This window comes from Boleophthalmus pectinirostris, unplaced genomic scaffold (assembly GCF_026225935.1).
Source record: "Boleophthalmus pectinirostris isolate CB_2022bp ecotype Guang Dong unplaced genomic scaffold, ASM2622593v1 HiC_scaffold_17, whole genome shotgun sequence".
In the NCBI taxonomy this organism is placed as follows: domain Eukaryota; kingdom Metazoa; phylum Chordata; class Actinopteri; order Gobiiformes; family Gobiidae; genus Boleophthalmus; species Boleophthalmus pectinirostris.
In genome coordinates, this window is record NW_026571115.1 from 13902565 (window position 1) to 13923232 (window position 20668).

A 20668-nucleotide genomic window follows, 5' to 3' on the forward strand; every position below is an offset into this window, starting at 1 on the left:
TGTAACTCAAAGCTAAGTACAAGATGTGCATTTTAAGTCTATTCAGCTATTCACCCTGTTTGTACAATCATGGCATTATATTGCAGAACACATAAACTTTGTGGCATGGATTTAGATTCCGTTATACATTGTTCTTTCATTGGCTGTGCTCTTAATAGTTTTACTTAATAGATTTAATAGATCCCCCCCTATATATTGAGACTTATCACCAGACTGACCCATTTGGGCTGTTTAACATTTCAAAAGCTAATGGAGTTCAGTCTAACTGGACTAAGACTAACTGGAGGAGGAGTTAAGAATATACACTGTTATTAAATTGCATTGAGTCTTTTATAAACAGGAAAAAAATGACAATCTAGGGGTTTTATATGTAACTAAAACAATGTCAGGTTTTGAATTGAATTCCCAGTTGATAATTTTCCTCTACTAGCAGCCTGTAACGCTTTTAAACCAGTAGTTAATTGATGATAGCTAATTAGATTCTCAGATAGCGAGTTTATTTGAATTTAGTGTAATAGCTCTTAAGAAACAACGTCCGTTTGTACTACTCGATTGACTGATTGAGCACTAAAACAACTGAAGTCTTTGGGTGTGTTGTTGAGACGGCAAGAAATAATACTAAGATGTCCTGCGGGTGCGTTTGGGATTTGTCCGACCCCCTTTGAACGTATCAGCACTAGCGCTGAGCCAATGACGAGCCAGACCTTCACGGACTAAAAAAAAAAAAAAGAAAAACGAGAAGCAAACGAGCAAAGGAGGAGGGAAGACTAGACCAGGCACCGGCACAAAGCCTTCTGCAAAACTGAATGAGAGAGTGAAAATCCCGCTACAACCACACACACACCGATCCGACACTGCGTTTATCACCGGCGTGTCACGACCAGAAAGCCCCGATGGTGAGTGGTGTTTTTCGGCTTGGCTCCTCTCGCCTCTTCCTCCCCCCCTTGCAGCCCGACCATCCCCTCCTCTCGTCGGCTTTTGTAAAAATGAAGAGCTCGCTAGTGATGATGTACGGGAAACCGGTTTGTTACGAGCTACAATGCAATTTAGCTGTGCTCCGTTCTTTGTTACAGTCTTTGTGCTGTGACAAAAATAAGGTTTTAAAATGCGATTAACACAAGGCGCATGTGTCTTTTAAATGAACGCTAGCATCGCGTTTCTCGCTTCTTACCTCGAGAGCACCAACCATATGTAACAAGGACAGATGATCATCGTAATTACACATTTATTTAGCTATTATCTCCTTTATTTTATTTCTTATCACAGTTTTGTTCTTCTTTAATTATAACACCGTCTATATATAGTCTAAGTATGATCTATTGTTTGGGTAGATGTGTTTTTATGATATTATTTTCTGGCTAATTGGCTGAGGTGCCCGGGGCTTCATCCTTCTGGCTGTTTACATGAAAGAGCCTGTTGTGAAGCAGGTTCCTGTAGTCCTCAAGGATTATCTTTGTTAAATCAACATCTGATTAAAGCTGTGTTTTGTTTTGTTTTTTCTTTCTTTCTTTATAATTCCAAAGGTGATTGTTTGTTGTGACATAATCGAACTGACAAAACGCGAAGTGTAGTTTATTTTGTATTTACTGGCATTAATTTGACGTCTGTTGTTATTGTGAACAGATTAGATAACACTCTTTGCTCTTATATATTACAATAAATCTGCTTAAACTCTTTTTCAAAAAAGCCACAAACCACAACCTGTAAACAAAGCTGGACAATGAGCATTTTGATAAAGGAACAAAAATAGTGTTAAATAAGCATGTTATTGATTACTACACATACGTTTTAATGTGGATTTTTGTAAATGTTGCACCTTAAAGCCAGCCATTAATACCCTTATTTTAAAAGCCCCTTTGTTTTGAAAATGATCATCTTTTTTTAAATGAGAAACCTCTTTTATATTTTTTTACTAAACACAAAAACATGCACTCAGCTCTTTCATTTTCTCAAATTTTTCTGACCAGTGTTTATGCTCTTGTGGCTTGGGAAAAACCACATTGTTCACCACAGTCTGTCATTTAAGTCCATAGCACATGTCTACAAGGGCGGCTTAAGTAGAAGATGTACTAGTTTTCATTTCCTGCTGCCTTGTTACTGTAATATCCTCCAAAGTTGACACTACAGATTGACACCACTGCCACATTTGCGTCAGAGCCGTTTACAAAATTCTTTGCGTGTGAACTTATTGACCTAGAATTGGACTGGAGGATGGGGGTACGCTGGCTTCTTCCAGCTGATTTTTTTTTTTTTTCAGTTTATTCTCATCTGTTTTTGTTATGTTTGTGAATCTTGGTTTAGTCCTGAGAATTAGTCTGATCATGATTTTAATTTTATTACGATTTATGTAAAGTTGTGTATTGCTTGGAAGGGGTAACTAAAGTCAGCTGCTTCTTTTGACATTGACACTTCATTGCTGTTGGTTAAATTCAACTGTCATTCACTCAAAGCATTGCTGTGGTTGACCAATAGGAGTTGTGGGTGGGAAAAAATGTCTTTGTTTGAGCACAGAGCTGCATTCAGGAGAAAAGTGGTGAATCACAATATGGTAATTTTACCAAAATGGCATATTCTCACAGGAACAAGATTACAGTTTAATTTTTATCACCAGATTAGAGCTGGTTGAGCGTTGTGGTCAGACTTGGGCCTAGCACAATAAATACTATATTGACTTCGTTCAGTACATAACAGATGCAACAATACTTTTTCAGGGTCAATATTTTTTCCTGGGGACTTTGCACTGGTGGGAAAAGTTTGGTTATTTTTCTGTACCTTGATGAGATTTGTGCTGTTGAAGGTTCAAACTAACTACTTAAGTGTTCCATCCTGTTATTTGTTTATTTATTGCAGTACCGGTACATGTTTTTTGGACAATATTGTACATTAAGAATACTTTTGTTTTGGGGGATAATTCTGCTCTATGGTTTGGTTTCAGTATTGTCCTTTATCTTCTATATTTACTATATATTTCAGATTAATTGCAATTGAATAGAAAGCACAATTTCACATTTTAAAAAGGCAACAGTTTTTTATTTTCTCTACAAACAGTCATCCCATCACGCATTGGGTCAGAAACAGATTACCAAAATTGCTCAGCCCCTGTAGTTCTGACTAGATAAAGTGCATGTTTATCTCTTTTTCTAAATGCAAATTATTTATTATAAGAGGATTTCCTTGTACAAAAGAACCAATGTATGATCTGCAGCCTGGATTGATCCTAAGACTAGCCTAACGTTTATTTAGTTTCACCATATGTTCATGTGTTAGACAATTACCATTAACCACATAGAATCTGAATAGTGGAGTCTGGACGGGACCATATGTTTGGGGAGGGGAGATGTTGACCTGCTGTCAGATGTGCATAATAGTGAAAATGGGTCGTTAATAGTACTATACAAACCACTAAGCCACAACATAATAGTCTGTTTATTGGGTTTTGTCATTAACAGGCCCTTAGCTCACATGTTCTCTCCTTTCAGTATTATACTTACAGGATCATCTGTCATTCAGTGTGTATTGATTTACATTATTTTAGTTACTTTTTTGTTTTACAGCTGCACTCATTTTAGGCTAGGAAGCAGGACACTGGCTTGTGACCTTTGGTGGCAAAATTAAAACATGCATTTTATCTGTTTAAACATTAAAGGTGCACTGCGTAATTTATGTTGTCTGTCATCTGCTTGTCTCTATGGAGATGTTATTGCTTTGCCTAAAAAGTTACACATACACATTAGGGGTGCGCAAAAATATCGGAATATCGATATATCATATCGTTTAATGGGATGATACAGTATCGATATCGTGGGCTACTGTATCGATATTTCACCAAGAGTATTTTTAGATGTGTTTTACTAAATTATTTAGTTACAGTGATACAGTTTTGTTGCTTGTGGAGTGAAAGGAAGATCATTTATGCGACACATTTGACATTTTTACTGTTTTGATGATTAACATGTTTGTGTTTCATATGAACTTTGCATAAGAAGTGGTTTAGCAAAGACTTTTAGTATCACAGCCACGATTTAGCCTTTTTTTTTTTTTGAACCATATCAAATCGATTTGAAATATATCATATCGAATCGAAAGTGCACTGTATCGAGGTATGTATCGTATCGTAGCTTTGCCTCTTCACAGATATGACCTGTAACTTGTCCTTGGAGTTATATAAATTTATTGCCATACTGCAGTAGAACAAACAATAACATCTCCACAGATACAAACCAGTGGTGGACCCTACCAGGACTGAATCAGGTCTGAACGAGGACTGAACCAAGACAGAACCAGGACTAAACCAGTCAGGTCAGGCCACTGCACCTTTTAAAAAACTGTAATATTCAGTGTTTTTTTTTTTTTTTTTTTACTATTATTTTAAGCATTTACATTTTTTTTTTAATTGTAATTCCACATGTATAAAAGCATATCGTTGAAAAGGGGGTGCTAAGATTAAATAAGTGACATAACCTCCAAATTTGATTAGGCTAAATGCATTGAAATAAAGATAGCTGCAGCTTAGTGCCTATTTAAGGAAGCTAAGAAATGAAAGACAGCAGCTCTTTGCTGGGAAATACTTGGTGTTATCTCTTCGGTCAGTCACCATGTTGTGGCAAAAAATGTAAACATGTTGATTTGTTTTCTTCATTACTTAAGATAGGACCATGCAGTATGAGATGATAGGCATATTTTTCTTTTTGACATTTTTCTGTTCACCAAGATTGTTTAATTCTTTCATAAAAAAATAATATTTGCAGTAATTTGACATCTGAATGGAAAAACAACAAGTTTGTGTTATACGTTCTTCTGGGAGTACAGACATCCCTCAGTACCTGTATTAGATTATGTGGACTCTTGGCACATACTTTTTGCTTTTAAGCCTGATTGCTTTATTGAATCTAATTTAGGTTCTTCTGTACCAGAGAAGCAAGAATCACGTGTTTTGTATAAATGATGAAAAGCCTACAAAATAGCCTCACAGTGTACCACAAAACAGTCTAAAGATAAGACTTTAACATAGTGTAGACAGAGATCCTTCATTTGACTGAACAGCTCCTGACCTCATGTTGTCTCGGAAAGCATTCAGCTGAGTCAAGAAAAGCACACGTCTTTATGACCGTATTTGGGTAAAGAAGTTAAAATGTTTAGAAAGCAAAAAAAAAAGAAAACAACTTGCTGATTTTAAACCCAATATAGTTCAACGGGCAATGATTTACTATGTGTAACTGACAGAGCAGCCTTTACCACATTGAAAACACGAGAGAAACATTGTTAATTAATGCATTCGCACAATTAAATCTGCCCTTAATTGTGTTTTATTAAGTGAGTCTTTATTTTTCTCTTCACTTCAGAATAACAGGTACTTTTTATCTTTTTTGGTTTAGTGGAGACTGGCAATTCCAGGGCTGAAATTATCCAAATATTTCTAGTGAAGGTGTATGGAGTATAAAAATGCAATGGAGCACTGCCTGTATTACAACATGATATTACAAGGTGTTCCAGTTCAGAGAAGAACTCAGCCTAAATACAGTATGTGGGGTTTGTGTCTTAAACATGTGTGAATGCGGAAACTACATAATAACATCGATCAGAAAACGGCATTATATGGGCTGTTTAAGTATTTTGTAAAAAAGACCCTTTTATTTGAGTAAATTTGATAATGAAATGAAAAAATATAATATACTGTAATTAAAAATGTTAAATCTTAGTTGTTTGGTGGTAAATTGGACAAAATATTCAGCTTGTATGGACAAAACCAAGCACATGTAACTTTGCTGTTTAAATCACTAGTTATGATTCCCATATATGTGCAGTATCTTTTGGCTGCGCGATGGGGCCTGTTTTAGTGGAATTCCTTCTCCCACATACAGTTTGGTTGTGAAATGTTCTGATAGCTATCTACTTTCATATCACTAGAGGCTGTTTCCAACCAGTGCCCAAATCTGCTGCTGTCGGCTTCAGTTTTTCAAAGGTTTAGAGTACATTCCTGCTCAGGCCTTCACTTGCTCTGGTTCTGTCAATTGTTGAGAATACACATAAACAAACCAGCTGTTGCAGCATTCCTCACTGTATTTGAAAGTTGGATAAACAAATGTGAAATTTTAGGCCTTTTGGGGGGTTTTCTACTTATTGATAATCATTAAAATATCCCTTCATAGTTCCTCAAATAACTACATGGATTTTTAAATTTATACAGTTATCAATTATCGTACTACAATAGAAAATGTTTATTTACAGGTAACATATCCTCAGATATTACTTTTTTGTGGATTAAGGTGCACAGTGGAACTTTTCTAGTGGGGGTCTTCACTATGGATGTGATATTGCTTTGCCTGATAATTTCCACAGTATGGTATTAAGCTTATTTAACATGCATTTATTTAATTTGTTGTTCAAAAGTTGTTCAAAAATACCTTTTAAAACATGCATTCTTATTGTGAGCGAGGTTGTCTCTCCACAGATCTGACCTGTAACTTTGACTAGAGGTCTCACTTGCTTGTCTCCATGGAACCTTCAGGACCAAGTGGTAAATCTCCATGGAGACTAGCAGGTAAACAGAGAAGTTACATAGCGCACCTTTAAGCAAAGCAGCGAAAGGAAGAAGTTTCACAGAAAAGGTTGAAAAACTACATTGTCACTCACTGTTATGGCCAAAAGTTCCAAAAGGATAGACTATATATGATGAGGAGAGCATAATTTAATTAAACTATTTAATAATTTCCACTGAACAAGTTGACTCAAAATCCCATGTTCCTTCCATGTTGAGATCTGTCAGGGCATCTTCTTGCATAATCCTGCTTCATGTGGAAAGTTTATGATGTGTGTATTCTGTCATAGGGAGATTATCTATGTATCTTTCCCTGGAGCACCTGTTTTTACTGTAGAAATAGTGCTATTACCTGCAGCATTAGTCCATAAAACTATCATTATCTATTTCCCAAACAATGTGGCAGGACCAAACAGGAGAGAGGTATGGATATTTGAAGATGTTTTGAAGCAGACTGGCTGACAGGTGCCTTGGATTTTACAGTTTTTGCACTTGGCCATCCTGAATGACTTAACAATGATCACGATTCTAAAAATAAAGATTAGCCAGAGTGGGAGATTTCTGTTTTAATCACACAAGACATTTGTTGACATTGCACAGTACCTGCTTTGCCTTCTAGGGCTTGTTTCAGTGTGGATCCTGTCTGCACGCTTTATAGGCGTGTTTGAGAAGTGGCGTTCTTATATATCATAATTATGTGATATTTAATACGTATCCCTTTAGGGCATACAATGTGACAGTAAGGGCTCAACTGAGTGTGACGATCTGATTAAAAAATATACATATATATATATATATATATATATATATATATATATATATATATATATATATTTTTTTTTTTTTTTTTTCTTGGTAGAATTTCCAGCTGAAACACATGATACAACATTTTAAGAGAAAGTTTATTAAATGTAAATGATCATCTGTTGAATTGAGTGATTAGGCGAGATAAGTTGAATTCAGAAGGGTCTGTATTAGGAAGGGCATCTGGCAAGTCTATGGCAAAGATGTAGGAAGGTTTTTGTGCATACTATACTTTACACTTTACATAACATAGAAGATGTTGACGAAATGCTAATACAGTTTATCTTATTTATTACGAAAAGTAATTGGGACCATTAATGGGAGAAGGTTTGCTGTTTTACTCACTTTTTTGCACATGATAACTTAAACTTTAATTAAACAAGGGTTAATCCAATTTGATTTGAAAATTGTCAGAAACTTCTATATTTAGACTTCATTGATCTCCAAGGGAAAGTATTTGGTCACAGTACCCTTTCAGGAGCTACTGTGACCTGCTGCGCTCACTCAGGCACTCAGGTCAAGATGTTTTAGCTAGCGCTGCAATTTATGATATTTGTTAATCATTTAATCTGACCATTTTTATCAGTTACAAATAATTTTATGTTAATTTTCATTAACTAATTTGTACTTGATAAAATTAAACTGTCAGAGTCACTGATTAACAAATATCATAAGTTGCAACCCTGTTGACAATATGAGGGTTGCTGGTTCCTGTTTAAAGTAATGTCAGAATGCTAATTGCTCACAGAGGGTAACAGGAGAGGAGCATTGTCAGATCTACTCTCAGTGTCTGCACAGGAAATCTGAGCCATGCACTTTCTCAGTCGTGTGCAGTGAGTGAAATGAAACCTGTGACCAGAGCTTTCTACTGTGGTAACCCTGCCATGAATCAGGCCCTGTGTGAGAGCGTTTCACCACGGCCCTGTGAAAGTGGGGCTTTGTTGGGAAAGACACCGTGTTCCTCTGGTATCAAATGGCTCAGTAATTACTCAGAAGCCCGTTTAGTGTGTTGGGTATTAAACAGAGCATTCACATCACAATTAAATCCTTTCTGTCTGCCCAGATTAATGCAATGGGTGCTGGGAAGTTAATCAAATCAAACTCAATGTCAATTGGCAGTGGGTACAAATAGCAATATTATAAGATGATATTATACTCGCGCAAACTATCAACAAATATCTTGTCTTAAATGAGTCATATTACTTTACAATAATTTAGTTTTCTTGTATTTTGATTCATATCCTATCTATATTTAATATATTTTTTCAATAAAGATTTTTATTAAAGATCCTATATTACTCAAAATTGACTTCTGTGAGCTTTTAGCCTTGTTATAATGTTGTCACCTCATAAAACATGCCTATGACTGTTTTGTTTTATTCACATGTTTGAGTAATCCTTCATTATTAGTCAGTCTATATCTCCAAAGCTGAAAATGCTCTGTTCCACCTTGTAATGTCAAGCAGTGGCTTTTAGCTTTTTTTCATTTGAGAGTGGCCATTCCTGGGATGAAATATCCAAATTATTTTAGGGAGGGTGATTGGAGTTCAGAGAAACAGTAGAGCACTTCCTGTGCCTAATTATGCAGGATTTGTGTGTTAAACATATGTGAATGAAATAAAACACAACTCCAGGAAAGTTTTTGATGAGGAAACAACATTATAACATAGATCAGAAAATTGTATTCATATTTAAAGTATATTATAACAGAGCATTTGATGTTCATAACTTCATTTCTGAATAAAAAGTAGCAGTTCCACCGTTCATTCTTCAGTCTTCAGTCAAATCCTTATAAATGCTCCTAGAATTGTGGTCTGGCTTTGTGTTGTGAACTGAATATTAATGAGAAAGGCAGAACTTTCGTAATTACAGTGATCATAAGTACATTTGCGTGACAATGCCATCCTAATCGCTTCCTGTATACAGTATGTAGTATACAAGGAACTGGAGGAATGGCACTGTCAGGCAGTAATTACATAATAGTTCTAAACTTGTGCAGGCCTATGACAATGGGTTGGTATAAAGCTTCTTTTTCAAGTAACAGTTTATGAAGTGTTTTTGCGTCATTCACAATGCCACAAAACCCAGCAGCCCCAAAGTGTTAAGATGAAACTATGTAGTTACAAGTCGAGTGATTTAAGGACAACTATCCATCTGTCACCATGAGGCTTCTGCGTTGATGAAGCAGGAATGTTACGCAATAAAACCCACTTTAAATAGTTACTTGGTGATGGGCGCTTGAGTTTTGGTGTGTGATTAATCAATTCTATACATTTTGCATAGCCCTTTTGTACAATTGGCTGTAACAATTATGTAGAAGTCACTTGTCAAGATGAACTATGTAACTTTGGTCCACCTGAATAGCAGTGCCTGGAATGTTCCACAGTATGGCATTAAACGTATCTTGCATTTAAATACAATTCCAGTGAAAGAAATAACATCTACATGGAGACCATATAAAGTCATATATGATATAGTTGACATGACAATTAATTGTTCTGCCCTATTTGCAGGTGTAGATAGATGCTACCTAAACACTTTACTGCTGAGTTCTAATGTACCTTTTCCATTGTGTAAAAACAATACAATGCAAATGTATTTAGTCCTGAGTCTTTTAGCCCTTTATGATGAAAACCTCTGGCGTATATATTTGCCTAAATTAAACGTGAAATCTGAGAGAAGTGTCTGATTTGCCTGGAACTTGAAGAATGCTGTCTCATATCATGGTTTGTCTTCCCAACCAAAACTACATGCCTAAATAATACTCATTAGCCTCTCTAATTAAGACACATGTCAGGGCTCCGCTGTGGGAGCTCAAGACAGAGGAAGCCAAGCGTGTCAAAACGACTTCCTGTCACATTCATGCTGTTTGATGTTACAGACTCATGTACATATAAGGCAAAAAGACAAGGTGGCACGAGCTTATCAGGGCAGGCCACGTGAAATGTGGTAAGCTGTTGTTGAAATGTAGAATACTGCAAGCTTCAGTACAAATTTGTTAACCCTTTCTAAATAATTTCTAGAAACACACAAAAAATGCGACATCATAAATTGTCTTATAAGAAAGGGGTGTTGATAATTTAATTTAATTGTCAATTTTGCAAAGTTTAAATCCAAATTTGTTAACTCTTAATTTCTAGAAAGAAATTTTTTTAAATGAGTGTCCACTGGTAACAAAAAGACAAACAAAAAATGCAACTGTGTAAATTGTCATTTAAGAAAGTGGGAAAGTGGTATTGTTTGTTCATAATAATAATTTTCTTGAGTGGCAAAGCTCTACAAACTGAGAAGTTGTTGAAAAAAAGTAGTCGAGTTTTGGGGTAATTTGCCTGTGATGGTAGTGGGAAGCTGACAGCTGCTGTGCTGTGCAGGAAGTGGTCATGTCTTGTACATGTATCAGCAGTCTAGACAAGAGCACTATATTGCAGGCAGCACATAGAAAAGACTGAGATAGGGAGACAACAGGACAGGCTACACACTGGTACCAGTGTGTAGCCTACAGATTGCATCTACAGGAAACTGGTAATGTGATAATCGCCTCAGAGCATTTTAAAATGGACAACACCCCAGATGTGCTTATAGAGGCCTTGTTATATAAGTTTGGATGTTCCAAGGTTTGACTTCTCCTTCTGACTGAATGCACTGAACATTCGGGCTGAAAGATTAATTACAATTAGCAAAATGGAAAACCCTGTGTTTTTTTTTTGTGTGGTTTTTTTTTTTTTTTTTTTTTTTTTTTTGAAGTACCATAATTTCTTCTACAAATAACAAAATATCCTGTCTTATTCTGCATAAAACTGCCAACCCTGGTCTCAACATTACCAAATAATATGCTTTATATACTGTATATGTTTTTTATCAACATGTTTATTGCCTGAATAAATGTGTAGTGTCCCTGGCTACCCTTTTTCTAAATGTGCCAGTTTGTCTGATTCATCATAGTGACCATCTGGATCTCTGCCGTGGCTCTTGGTGAAAAAATAAATAAATAAATTGGGGCACCCCTGGTACATAGCTTTGTAGTTTAATGTATTCAGTGTGCATGAGAAGCAAACAGTTTAAATTACATTATTAGGTTATTGGATTTCATTGGCATTGTACAAAATATAACAAAATTTTGATGGAGCAAAACAGCAGCAGTTTCTAAAATTAGTGCAATTAATAAATATGAAAACATTTTAAAAATTAACCCAATGATGATCGAACTGGTCTAGAGGTATTGAAAAATGAGTCAAACGTAGTGGAAATCTTTTTTATAGGGACAATAACATTCCGCCCAGCCTGTAATTTAGTCTGTTTGAGTAAAATTTTTGTTTAGTTTTTGAGTAACTATAATTTAACTAACATACAGAAACCACAGTGTTTGTGTGAGTTTCTTCCACACTGTCTACATTCTAACCCACTTCTCACGGGTTTGTGGTTGACGCAGGATTTGTTTAGCAGGCTTCAAAGTGTGGAATTTAGAAAAGTAAAGTGCAACAGACCTGAGTCGAAGAAGTGCTTCTCTTTGAAACCAGCGTCTTAACCCCACGACCTCTGGCCCTTGAGCCAAACGCCTCTTACGTAACAGGCTTTAGTCTGCTGGACATTCCCCTGGACTCAGACACAGCCAGGACACCACATTAAGCTCAGTTTGAGGTGAAAGAACTGCTTCAACTTTGCTTAAAAATGTAGTCATTATTTGAAGGGATAATATTCAGAGACTTTCAAGTGACACAAAGGTGCATTGTGTAGCTTTTGTGGTCGCTGGTCCATCAAATGATTTTCTCTGTGGATATGTTTTTGCCTTGTCTGAAATGTTTCACAGGATGGTATTAAACCTTCATGGAGGCCAAACCTGATCAGATCTGCGGTGAGGCAATGGCACTCACAGTCAGAATGCCTGTTTTTAGGCATTTTTGAGCTATAAAATGACCTGCAATTGAGTAAATGTAAGTTAGAGCTGTTTATTGTCATACTGTGGAACATTCCAAGCAGAGAAATGGCATATCCAGGGAAAACAAGCAGGTGACACACCTCCAACCTAGAAGTTAGTGCACCTTTAAGCTCATAAAACAGATATCTGCGGCTCCTGATCTCAACCATTTATTAAGTTCCACCAAAAATGTTGCTTAGAATTAATAGTTTAAACAAATTCAAAAAGTTCCACACCAGTAAAAAGTCCCAATGAGAAATACCAACCCCCCAAAATCTATTGTTGCATTTATCATATTGAATGATAAGTCAATACAGGCCTACTTTAGTTTGGACCTCTCTTCAGCCCTAGAAGGATTCTCTATGCTTGAACAACCTGTTAGTTCAGACCAGACATGCAGTCGGCTGTAAAAGTTACATTGCTGTCTAAATATGTCCTCCAGTCTCAAAACAAGGTGCTGGTATGTGTCAAAGTGGGAACACTGTCTAAATGTGTTATGTGGTGAGTAAGCCAAGTGTAAAGTGCCAAGTGTATGCAAATTCTAAGAAGATAGCATTTCTGTGTTACTTTGCCCTGTTACATAAAAAGCATAATAGCGGAATGATACATTATATAATTAAAAGGCCCACATTACACTGTTTTCTGATCTATGTAACAATGTTGTTTCCTCATCAAAAAGATACCTGGAGTGTTGTTTCATTCACACATGTTTAACACAGTTAAACACACTAAACACTCTAAATCAGAAAAAACTCTGTTCTACCTTGTGATGTCATGTAGTAATACAGGAAGAGCTCCACAGTTTTTTTAAACTCCATACACCTTCACTAGAATCATTTGGATAATTTCAGCTCTGGAATTGCATGTCTTTACTGAACAAAAGGTAAAAGGCAGGTGTTAACTTGGAAACTACCACTACATCACAAGGTGGAATAAAGTATTTTGAGCTTTGAAGATGTAGACAGGATAATGATAAGAGATTATTCAAACATGTGTGAATGAAACAAAACACAACCCAAGGTTTGCTTTTGAGGTGGTAAAAATGTTCAAACATGGCTAAAAGCTCTCAAGGCTCAATTTTGCTTCATGAATTAAACTAGAGATGCTTTATAATCTTAACAGGCTTGTTACATAGAATGTAAATAAAATGCACTTTATATAATGAGAATGTAGTTACCTATTATTATATTACACTTGCACCACAATAAAAATAAATATAGGAGCAGAGATGAACAAATGATGAAGAACAGAAGATACTAAAATGGGAAGTATTGAAGGGAAAGAAAAAACATGGCCTTAAAAATGGAAATAGGACGTTTTCTGCAGCTGCTAAATGGTAACGTACTACAACACCTGAATCCAAATTAAGTCTATAGCATTCATTAATAAAATTTAAATTACCTTATGAAATGATAAGGCGTCTAAAGGCGTATAAAGCATCAGTTACTAATAAAAATAATTGAATTGCTATGTTCATCAAAGGCTGTGTTCATACTTGGTCCTGGTTTAGTCGTCTTTTAGTCCTAGTTTGGCCTTGGCTTAGTCCTGGTTTAGTCTTGGTTTGGTCCTGATCTGGGCCTGATCTTGTCCTGGCTTAGGCCTGATCTTGTCCTTGTTTACTCTTGGTTTTGTTCCAGTTTGGTTATGGTCTGGTCCTGGTTTGGTCCTGATTAAGATCTGATGTAGACTTGGTTTGGTCCTGCTTCAGTCTTGCTCTAGCCCAGACAGAGCTGCAGGTTTGGTCCTTGTTTATTCATCCATGGTTATATACAATATGTGCAATGCTGATAATGAATATATTGACTACTTTTCCTTCAATACATGATAGATGGAACAATTATTTTGCAGGGTTAATATTTGTCATCATTGCTGTTTCTTTGTTTAACTTCTTCTGTACTAGGGTAAGATTTGAGCTGAACAGGGGTGAATAAATAACTTCTGACTCAAGCGTTTTAATTATTTATTGCAGTTCATTTTCATTAACAATGCTGGACATATCATTTTTTTGTGGGGAAAGTCTGCTTTAGGGTTATTGTGTCAGTGTCATAATGGCATTCAGTATTGTTTTATCATCTTCATTTTCTTCAGAAATATTTTGAACTTTAAAATGTGTTTTCGTGACAGGTCTAAATGCCGTGGTAAGTGCAATGATGTAAACCGGATGCCCTACAGATTATTAGTGTAGTGACATGTATTAAATCCGTGTTGAGAGAAGAGTGAACCTGTTATTTAAGTTTGATGATAGAGCTCCAGACAGGATGAAATACTGGAGATGAGTAGGACTGCTGTGTGACGACATTTGCTTTCTTTAAAGCAGCTGTCATTATGTCAAAGTTTAAATTACTTTGTGGATATCATTTGCAATGTTATGAATATTAATAGCACTATTAACAGGAAAATGTGTTTAAATGTCTGCACTTTTTTTCTAAAACATTACATCCAAAACAGCAGAAATGGCTGTGAATTAGCTTTTTGTATGTTTTGGTATTTATTAAACTCATGATTTACAAGTTGTTTCCTATTAGCTTTTTCTTCATAAATAGTTGTTTTTACATGAACTCCTGTGCAGTCTTTTGAGCTTTGGTTCAGATACATAGAGATATGTCAAATGAAGAGAAAAGGTAGAACGTGTCACTGGGTCATACAAAAGTTTAAAAACAGTACAGGTGCTCATAGAATTATGTACTTGTTTTGAGAGCATTTGCCATGCCCCTTTTTAGTCGACTAATCGATCAGCAGGACATGACTTTAGTTAACCAAAATTTTGCCCTAGTGCCCATCCAAAGCGTTTGTGTTTAAGAGGCTGATTTGACCATCTTTCGTACTCAAAAATTGTATTGAGTAAAAGGTTTTTAAATAAGTGCCACCAATTGCCACTGCATTAAATGAGAAATCTATGGGAAGCCTTGTTATAGCAGGGAAACCCTGTTATAGCTAAATCAATTATATTTTGACATGTCTAGTACTGTAGTAAGCCCTGCCTGTACACTGCACCAGTCTGGTCTGGCATAGCTACACTGTGTTGCTAAAACCCCAGAGCTGGATTCGCATGTCGGGGCAGAAGGCACCTGATCCGCTCCCTGGGGTGCCCCAGACAGATGGAGTGAACAGAGACAAGGAGGAAGGCATAGATCATATTAACAATACTGAAAGGTGAAAATGGGGCAGGATGGATAATGATCTTATCATGGAGTTTATATGTGTTATGTGTTTGTTTTTGTTTTAAAATATCGACTTCTGTTTTGCAGGACTCCAGAAGCAGCACAGAAGAGAAGCCTGTCCAGAGATCCAAGGTAGGTTCAGTGTCAGTCATGCTACTCTTGATTCTTAATATACATGGTGCCTTCCTCTTTTTAATATGAATCTAATGAACATCAGGCTGCATAATTTATGAAAATATAATCAATATTGGAATTAGCTAATTGCAAAGGTGCAATCATTTAGCCTATATGGTTATCATAATATCCTGTCTCTAGACGTGTCTGGCTAAAAGTTTCTAAAAGTATCAGACGTTAGTGCTCTTGGATAAGTTTTAAAATGTCCACAGAATTGATTTGTAATCGGAATCCTGATGTGAAAACATAAATCCAAATGTGATGAAGCACAATTTGTTTTTCTCATAAATTGTGAAGCCCTTAAAATTAACCTGATTAATGTAAAAAAAAGTATCAATACGATACTTGATGTCATAAATATTTCCTGGGGGTGTGATGCTAACTGTAGGCTCTACTCTGTCTTAAGCTCTGTTACTCAAATTAGACTTTAATCTGATCTTTATTTTAATACAATGTGACGAGAAAGAGCTGGTTTAGTTGGAACTACAACAGGTGAGATGAAATGTGCGCTTAAACTACCCTCTCACATATAAAATTACAGTCACAAGCTAGCATTAGCCAACAATTTTTCAGTTTGTCACTCTAACCTTTGTTGTTGCAAATAAAACAAACAGGACCATGAGTACTCATATTGATCACATGAAATGAAAATGTGTTCTTTAAAACATTTTTTTTTTTTTTTTTCTTGAGTTTTCTTTAAAAAATTTTGACATTATGGTTTTATTTTCAGTCTTTTAGCTTCAAGACTCCAAATGAAGTGTGTGCGGCGTGTGAGAAGACTGTGTACCCGATGGAAAGACTGGCAGCAAACAACCAGATCTTCCATTCGAGATGTTTCTGCTGTCTGCAGTGCAACACCAAACTGAGGTGAGTGAGTGAGCAGGGGGCACAACTACAGGGCACAGGAATACCACTGCTGCACAGAGCACGGCCCGTGTGTCCTTGAGCAAGACACTTCACCCATTTTGCCAATAATAGAGACCTCCACACTAAAAATAACAAGGATAAGGAGTGCGGCTGCATGGGTCCATAGAAATTTTAAATATTTTCAAAAAGATTTCCCAAAAATAGATGCTCAAGAGAATGGGGTGGTTTTGGGTATAATGTTTACCTTTTTGGTGTTAAATATTCCGAAAGACAAAAAGTAAGTAAATGATGTCATTGTCAAATCTATTTATAAAGCACATTTAAAACAACCACAGGTGACCGAAGGGCTGTACAGTTACGTGTATGCATAAGACAATGTAATAGTAAAAATGCACAAAAAATGCAGTACAGTATTAAAGTGATGTGGTTTAATCACTGGCTTGTCTTAGAGCAAGGCACTTTCTCCACATTGCCACTTCTTTATACAGTCTATGCCTGAAACCCATGAATACTGGCTGCCATGTCCCCTCAGTTTGCCCCAGGGCATTTGTGACTGCAGGCTGCTTAACACGACCAATGGTCTTTCCTCAGAAACAATATTTACTATTTTCTTTATCATGATTTTACATCCATACTTGCATTAAAAAGTGTTACTTTTTGAATCAAACTCTACATCTCAGGTAAAATAATAATAATATTGCTGTTTCTTGTTTTTTTAAGCCTCGGGAACTACACTGCTCTCCAGGGTAAATTTTACTGCAAAGCCCATTACCAGCAGCTGTTCAAGAGCAAAGGAAACTACGATGAGGGCTTTGGGCGTAAACAGTACAAAGAGCGCTGGGCCAACAAGGATTCAGAAACCATAACAAAGTCTCCATAAAGTTGTCCTCCCCTGTCCCATCCAGGCCTTACCTCCTATGGTCCGAACACACGCCTCATGCCGGGGTGCTCTGAAATAACCCACACGCGCTTTCTAAATGCCATTTGATCAGAAAAACAGGTCAAACACAATCAAGCAAAAAAAATGCATGAGTGTTTAGTTATTTTATTTTACTTTGTGACCAAAAGTCTTCTCTGGTTAGGGGAGTATAATTTTAAATGTTTTGTTTTTTTGATTTGACCTTTTTGTTGTTTGAGCGAGAATAATTTTGCACCATTCAGTTTTACTATTCAAACTGTACGCTCAGGCATACGTGTATTGCAAGTCAACATACATTAAATAAGTTTGGTAATTGATAAACTATCCTGCAATATAAAAAGGGATTATATGTAGTTATCAATTGAATCACATTACAGTAAATGGTACAGTATTGGACTTGAATATGAATCTCCAAACTGAGGTTCATTCATTGTGACATTCCCTCGGGCAGTGCTCATCCCTGCTGTCTGGAAGCTTACACTGGAGCCGATCTGAAAATTATAGGGGCAGCCCATTTAATAGGACAGCAATAGGAGACACTTAATAATAGGGCTGGGAATCACTGGCTCCCTCACGAGATACATGGCTGCCTATACAATGTTATGATGATATGGTGAAAAAATGTGATAATCTATATATTTCGCATGATACTTTGTGATATGTTGCTGTTGCTGTTTTTAAAGAATCAGACACATTTTGGCAACATGTTCACAAAAAAATTACTAAAAGACCCCAAAAATACTCTTGGTGTTATATATTGATACAGCAGTGCATGATAACAATACTGTATCACCAAATTTAGTATCATGATATTTCCATATTTTTGACCATCCCTGCTTAATAATAGATCTCCTGTTACAAAATGATCCATAAAAATGTTTTACCAATTTCTATAGCAGTTTCTACATTTTGGGGTTAAAAACATCCAGAGCTTTGTACTAGTTAGCTAGTTAGTTAGTTACAAGTTTATCAGCGAAAATGACAACACTGTAGACTGTATATAAAGCAATACATTAATAATATTTAGGATAAGTCAACAGTAAAAGGGTTTACACCTTGAAAAGTATGTTTAAATTGTCAGTGAAGTATCCTGAATGATATTTGGAAGATAATATAACTGCTAATGTCACTGCTGTAACTAAAGCTGCATATAATCCCTATAAATCAAACTTGCTATCCTTGTTTGAAGATTTCAGTCTCACACAAGGAACACACAGGGTACACAAACTACTGTAAAATGCACAATAATTGGCAACAACTCACCTCATGTTGTAGTTCATTGCTGTTCACGCCACTTTAATTTTTTTTTATTTTTAGTCTTAAATTTTGTGCATGTTGGTGTGGCTGGCTCTTAACTGCCTTATCTCATGACTGTATATTGTGAATCGTTTTAATTGTTCAATGTTTTGGATTTGATTTATGTTAAAGGCATAAATGAATCCTCTCTCTGCTTTTATTATTGAAAACTTTTAAAAGATTGTGTTTTGTATCCTGTCTGTACATAGAAAATGTTTGTAACTTAAACATTCCCATAATGTACCTTGCACACGATTCACGAGAAGATACCAGTTGTCACAAGGAACCTATTTTGTTACATACCTTCTTCACGCTTAAAGAAAAACTGGGTTAACTGATTATTACTTAGTCGTCAAGCGTTGACAACTTCAATCATCAGTAACTGTCTTCATGTAATGTCCCCTTTGTGTATCTAAGCATGGTTATAACAGGGGACTGACACCTCCAACACATTTTCCCTTTATTATTTTTAATGCCTTTTATATTTCTTGCCATGTTTTCTAAAAACACCACGGACCTATGTTTTCTCAGTACTGTAAATGGCGAAGGTAATGTCTTTTTGTTCGATGGTAGGGCTCCCCCTACTGGGCAAAGCGTTGCAATACTTTTGTAATAAAGATAAAAGGCTTCAATCACAAACTCAAATTATTCTGTTAAAATGTGACAAACTTTCCAGCCATTTTACAACTGATTATGTTAAAAGCCATTTAAAGCTGGACTGTGTAACTCTTCTCGGTCTGCCATCTGCATCTGCCATCCATAGAGATATTGTTGCTTTCCCTGAAATGTTCCACTGTTGGGCATTAAACTTATCTATCTGCAGTTACACACAATCACAGGTATTTTAATTGCTTAAAAACAATCTTGAAAAACATGTAATCTTACTGTGAGTGAGATTGTCTCTCCACAGATTTGACCTGTCACATTGACCTGTTTCCATGGAGATTCCAGAAAAAGCAGCAACCATGGTGACAAGCAGGTGGCAGGCTCTCCACTCATAAAGTTACGCAGTGCACCTTTAAAAAAATCTACTTTTTCAAAATAAGCACCAATATGACTTGACACCAGACACTTGAATGACACAATGTACTTTTGTGACTGAGAGTTTACTGTGAATTTGAGCATGCTGTGTAGAAGAGAAAAGATAATATTTGCTACTTTTTGAAGCAAAGCCTTATAGAAATGGAACAATATTTTAACCACGTCTCTTAAGAAATTCTCATGCCTTTAAAAAAAAAAATTACATTGCTTCAGTCAGCCAGCAGCATGTATTCTTTTCTCATATATTCACATATGTACAGTCATTTGAATTCTCTGTTTTCATTTTAGGATTATAATTTGAATCCTAATGCTTTAAACTTGTTAAGTGTTTGTCAATGCGCAGTTTTGCCAAGGTACAAGTAAGTCCAGTCCTGGTCATTTGTAATATTTCTGGTATGGTCCATTGAAACTCTGGTGCCAACAGGCTCAGGTGAATGACTAAAAACATGTACTCTGTGTAGTTTTATTTTTGTGGAAACGTGATGTGAAATTTTCAAAACTGTTAATACCACTGAAATGTTTTGAATATGCATCTTTTGGAAATGTATTTTATATTTCAGACATGTGGGTCGAGGTGGCCTTATACAGCTAAAGGACGTTAAGACTGTAACAGACAGTCTTGTTCCTTCAATCCCTTTTTTAATTATGTAAAAACAGCCCTTTCTACACCAATACACACAATCATTTGGAGCTTTTTCTCATCTTTTTTTTTTTCTTTTTTACATGCTTTAAAATAAAAATGCTGGTGTTGAGATGTCAAGTTGTATTCTTTATTTCATAACTTTTCTGTGTAAAGACTAGTTTGAAAAAATATATAAGTCACCTGGAATACAGGATTATACATTGGCCTCTTTTGTCTTCCAAGTTCTAACTCAGCAGAAGAAACAGTAAGTAAAGCACATTGACTATAGTCTATGAATGAGAAATCTTTGTTCTCTAATCAAATGGATTTC

General features: G+C 36.0%; 1 protein-coding gene across 1 annotated transcript; it reads left to right on the forward strand.

The window, feature by feature from the left end:
- The first annotated feature begins 733 nt into the window (after positions 1–733).
- Positions 734–20475, forward strand: limd2 (LIM domain containing 2). Its single transcript, XM_020932407.2, has 4 exons — positions 734–896; positions 15506–15550; positions 16323–16459; positions 17180–20475. The coding sequence occupies exons 1-4, from the start codon at positions 894–896 to the stop codon at positions 17337–17339; spliced, it is 345 nt and encodes a 114-aa protein (XP_020788066.1). The 5' UTR covers positions 734–893; the 3' UTR covers positions 17340–20475.
- Positions 20476–20668: the final 193 nt, after the last annotated feature.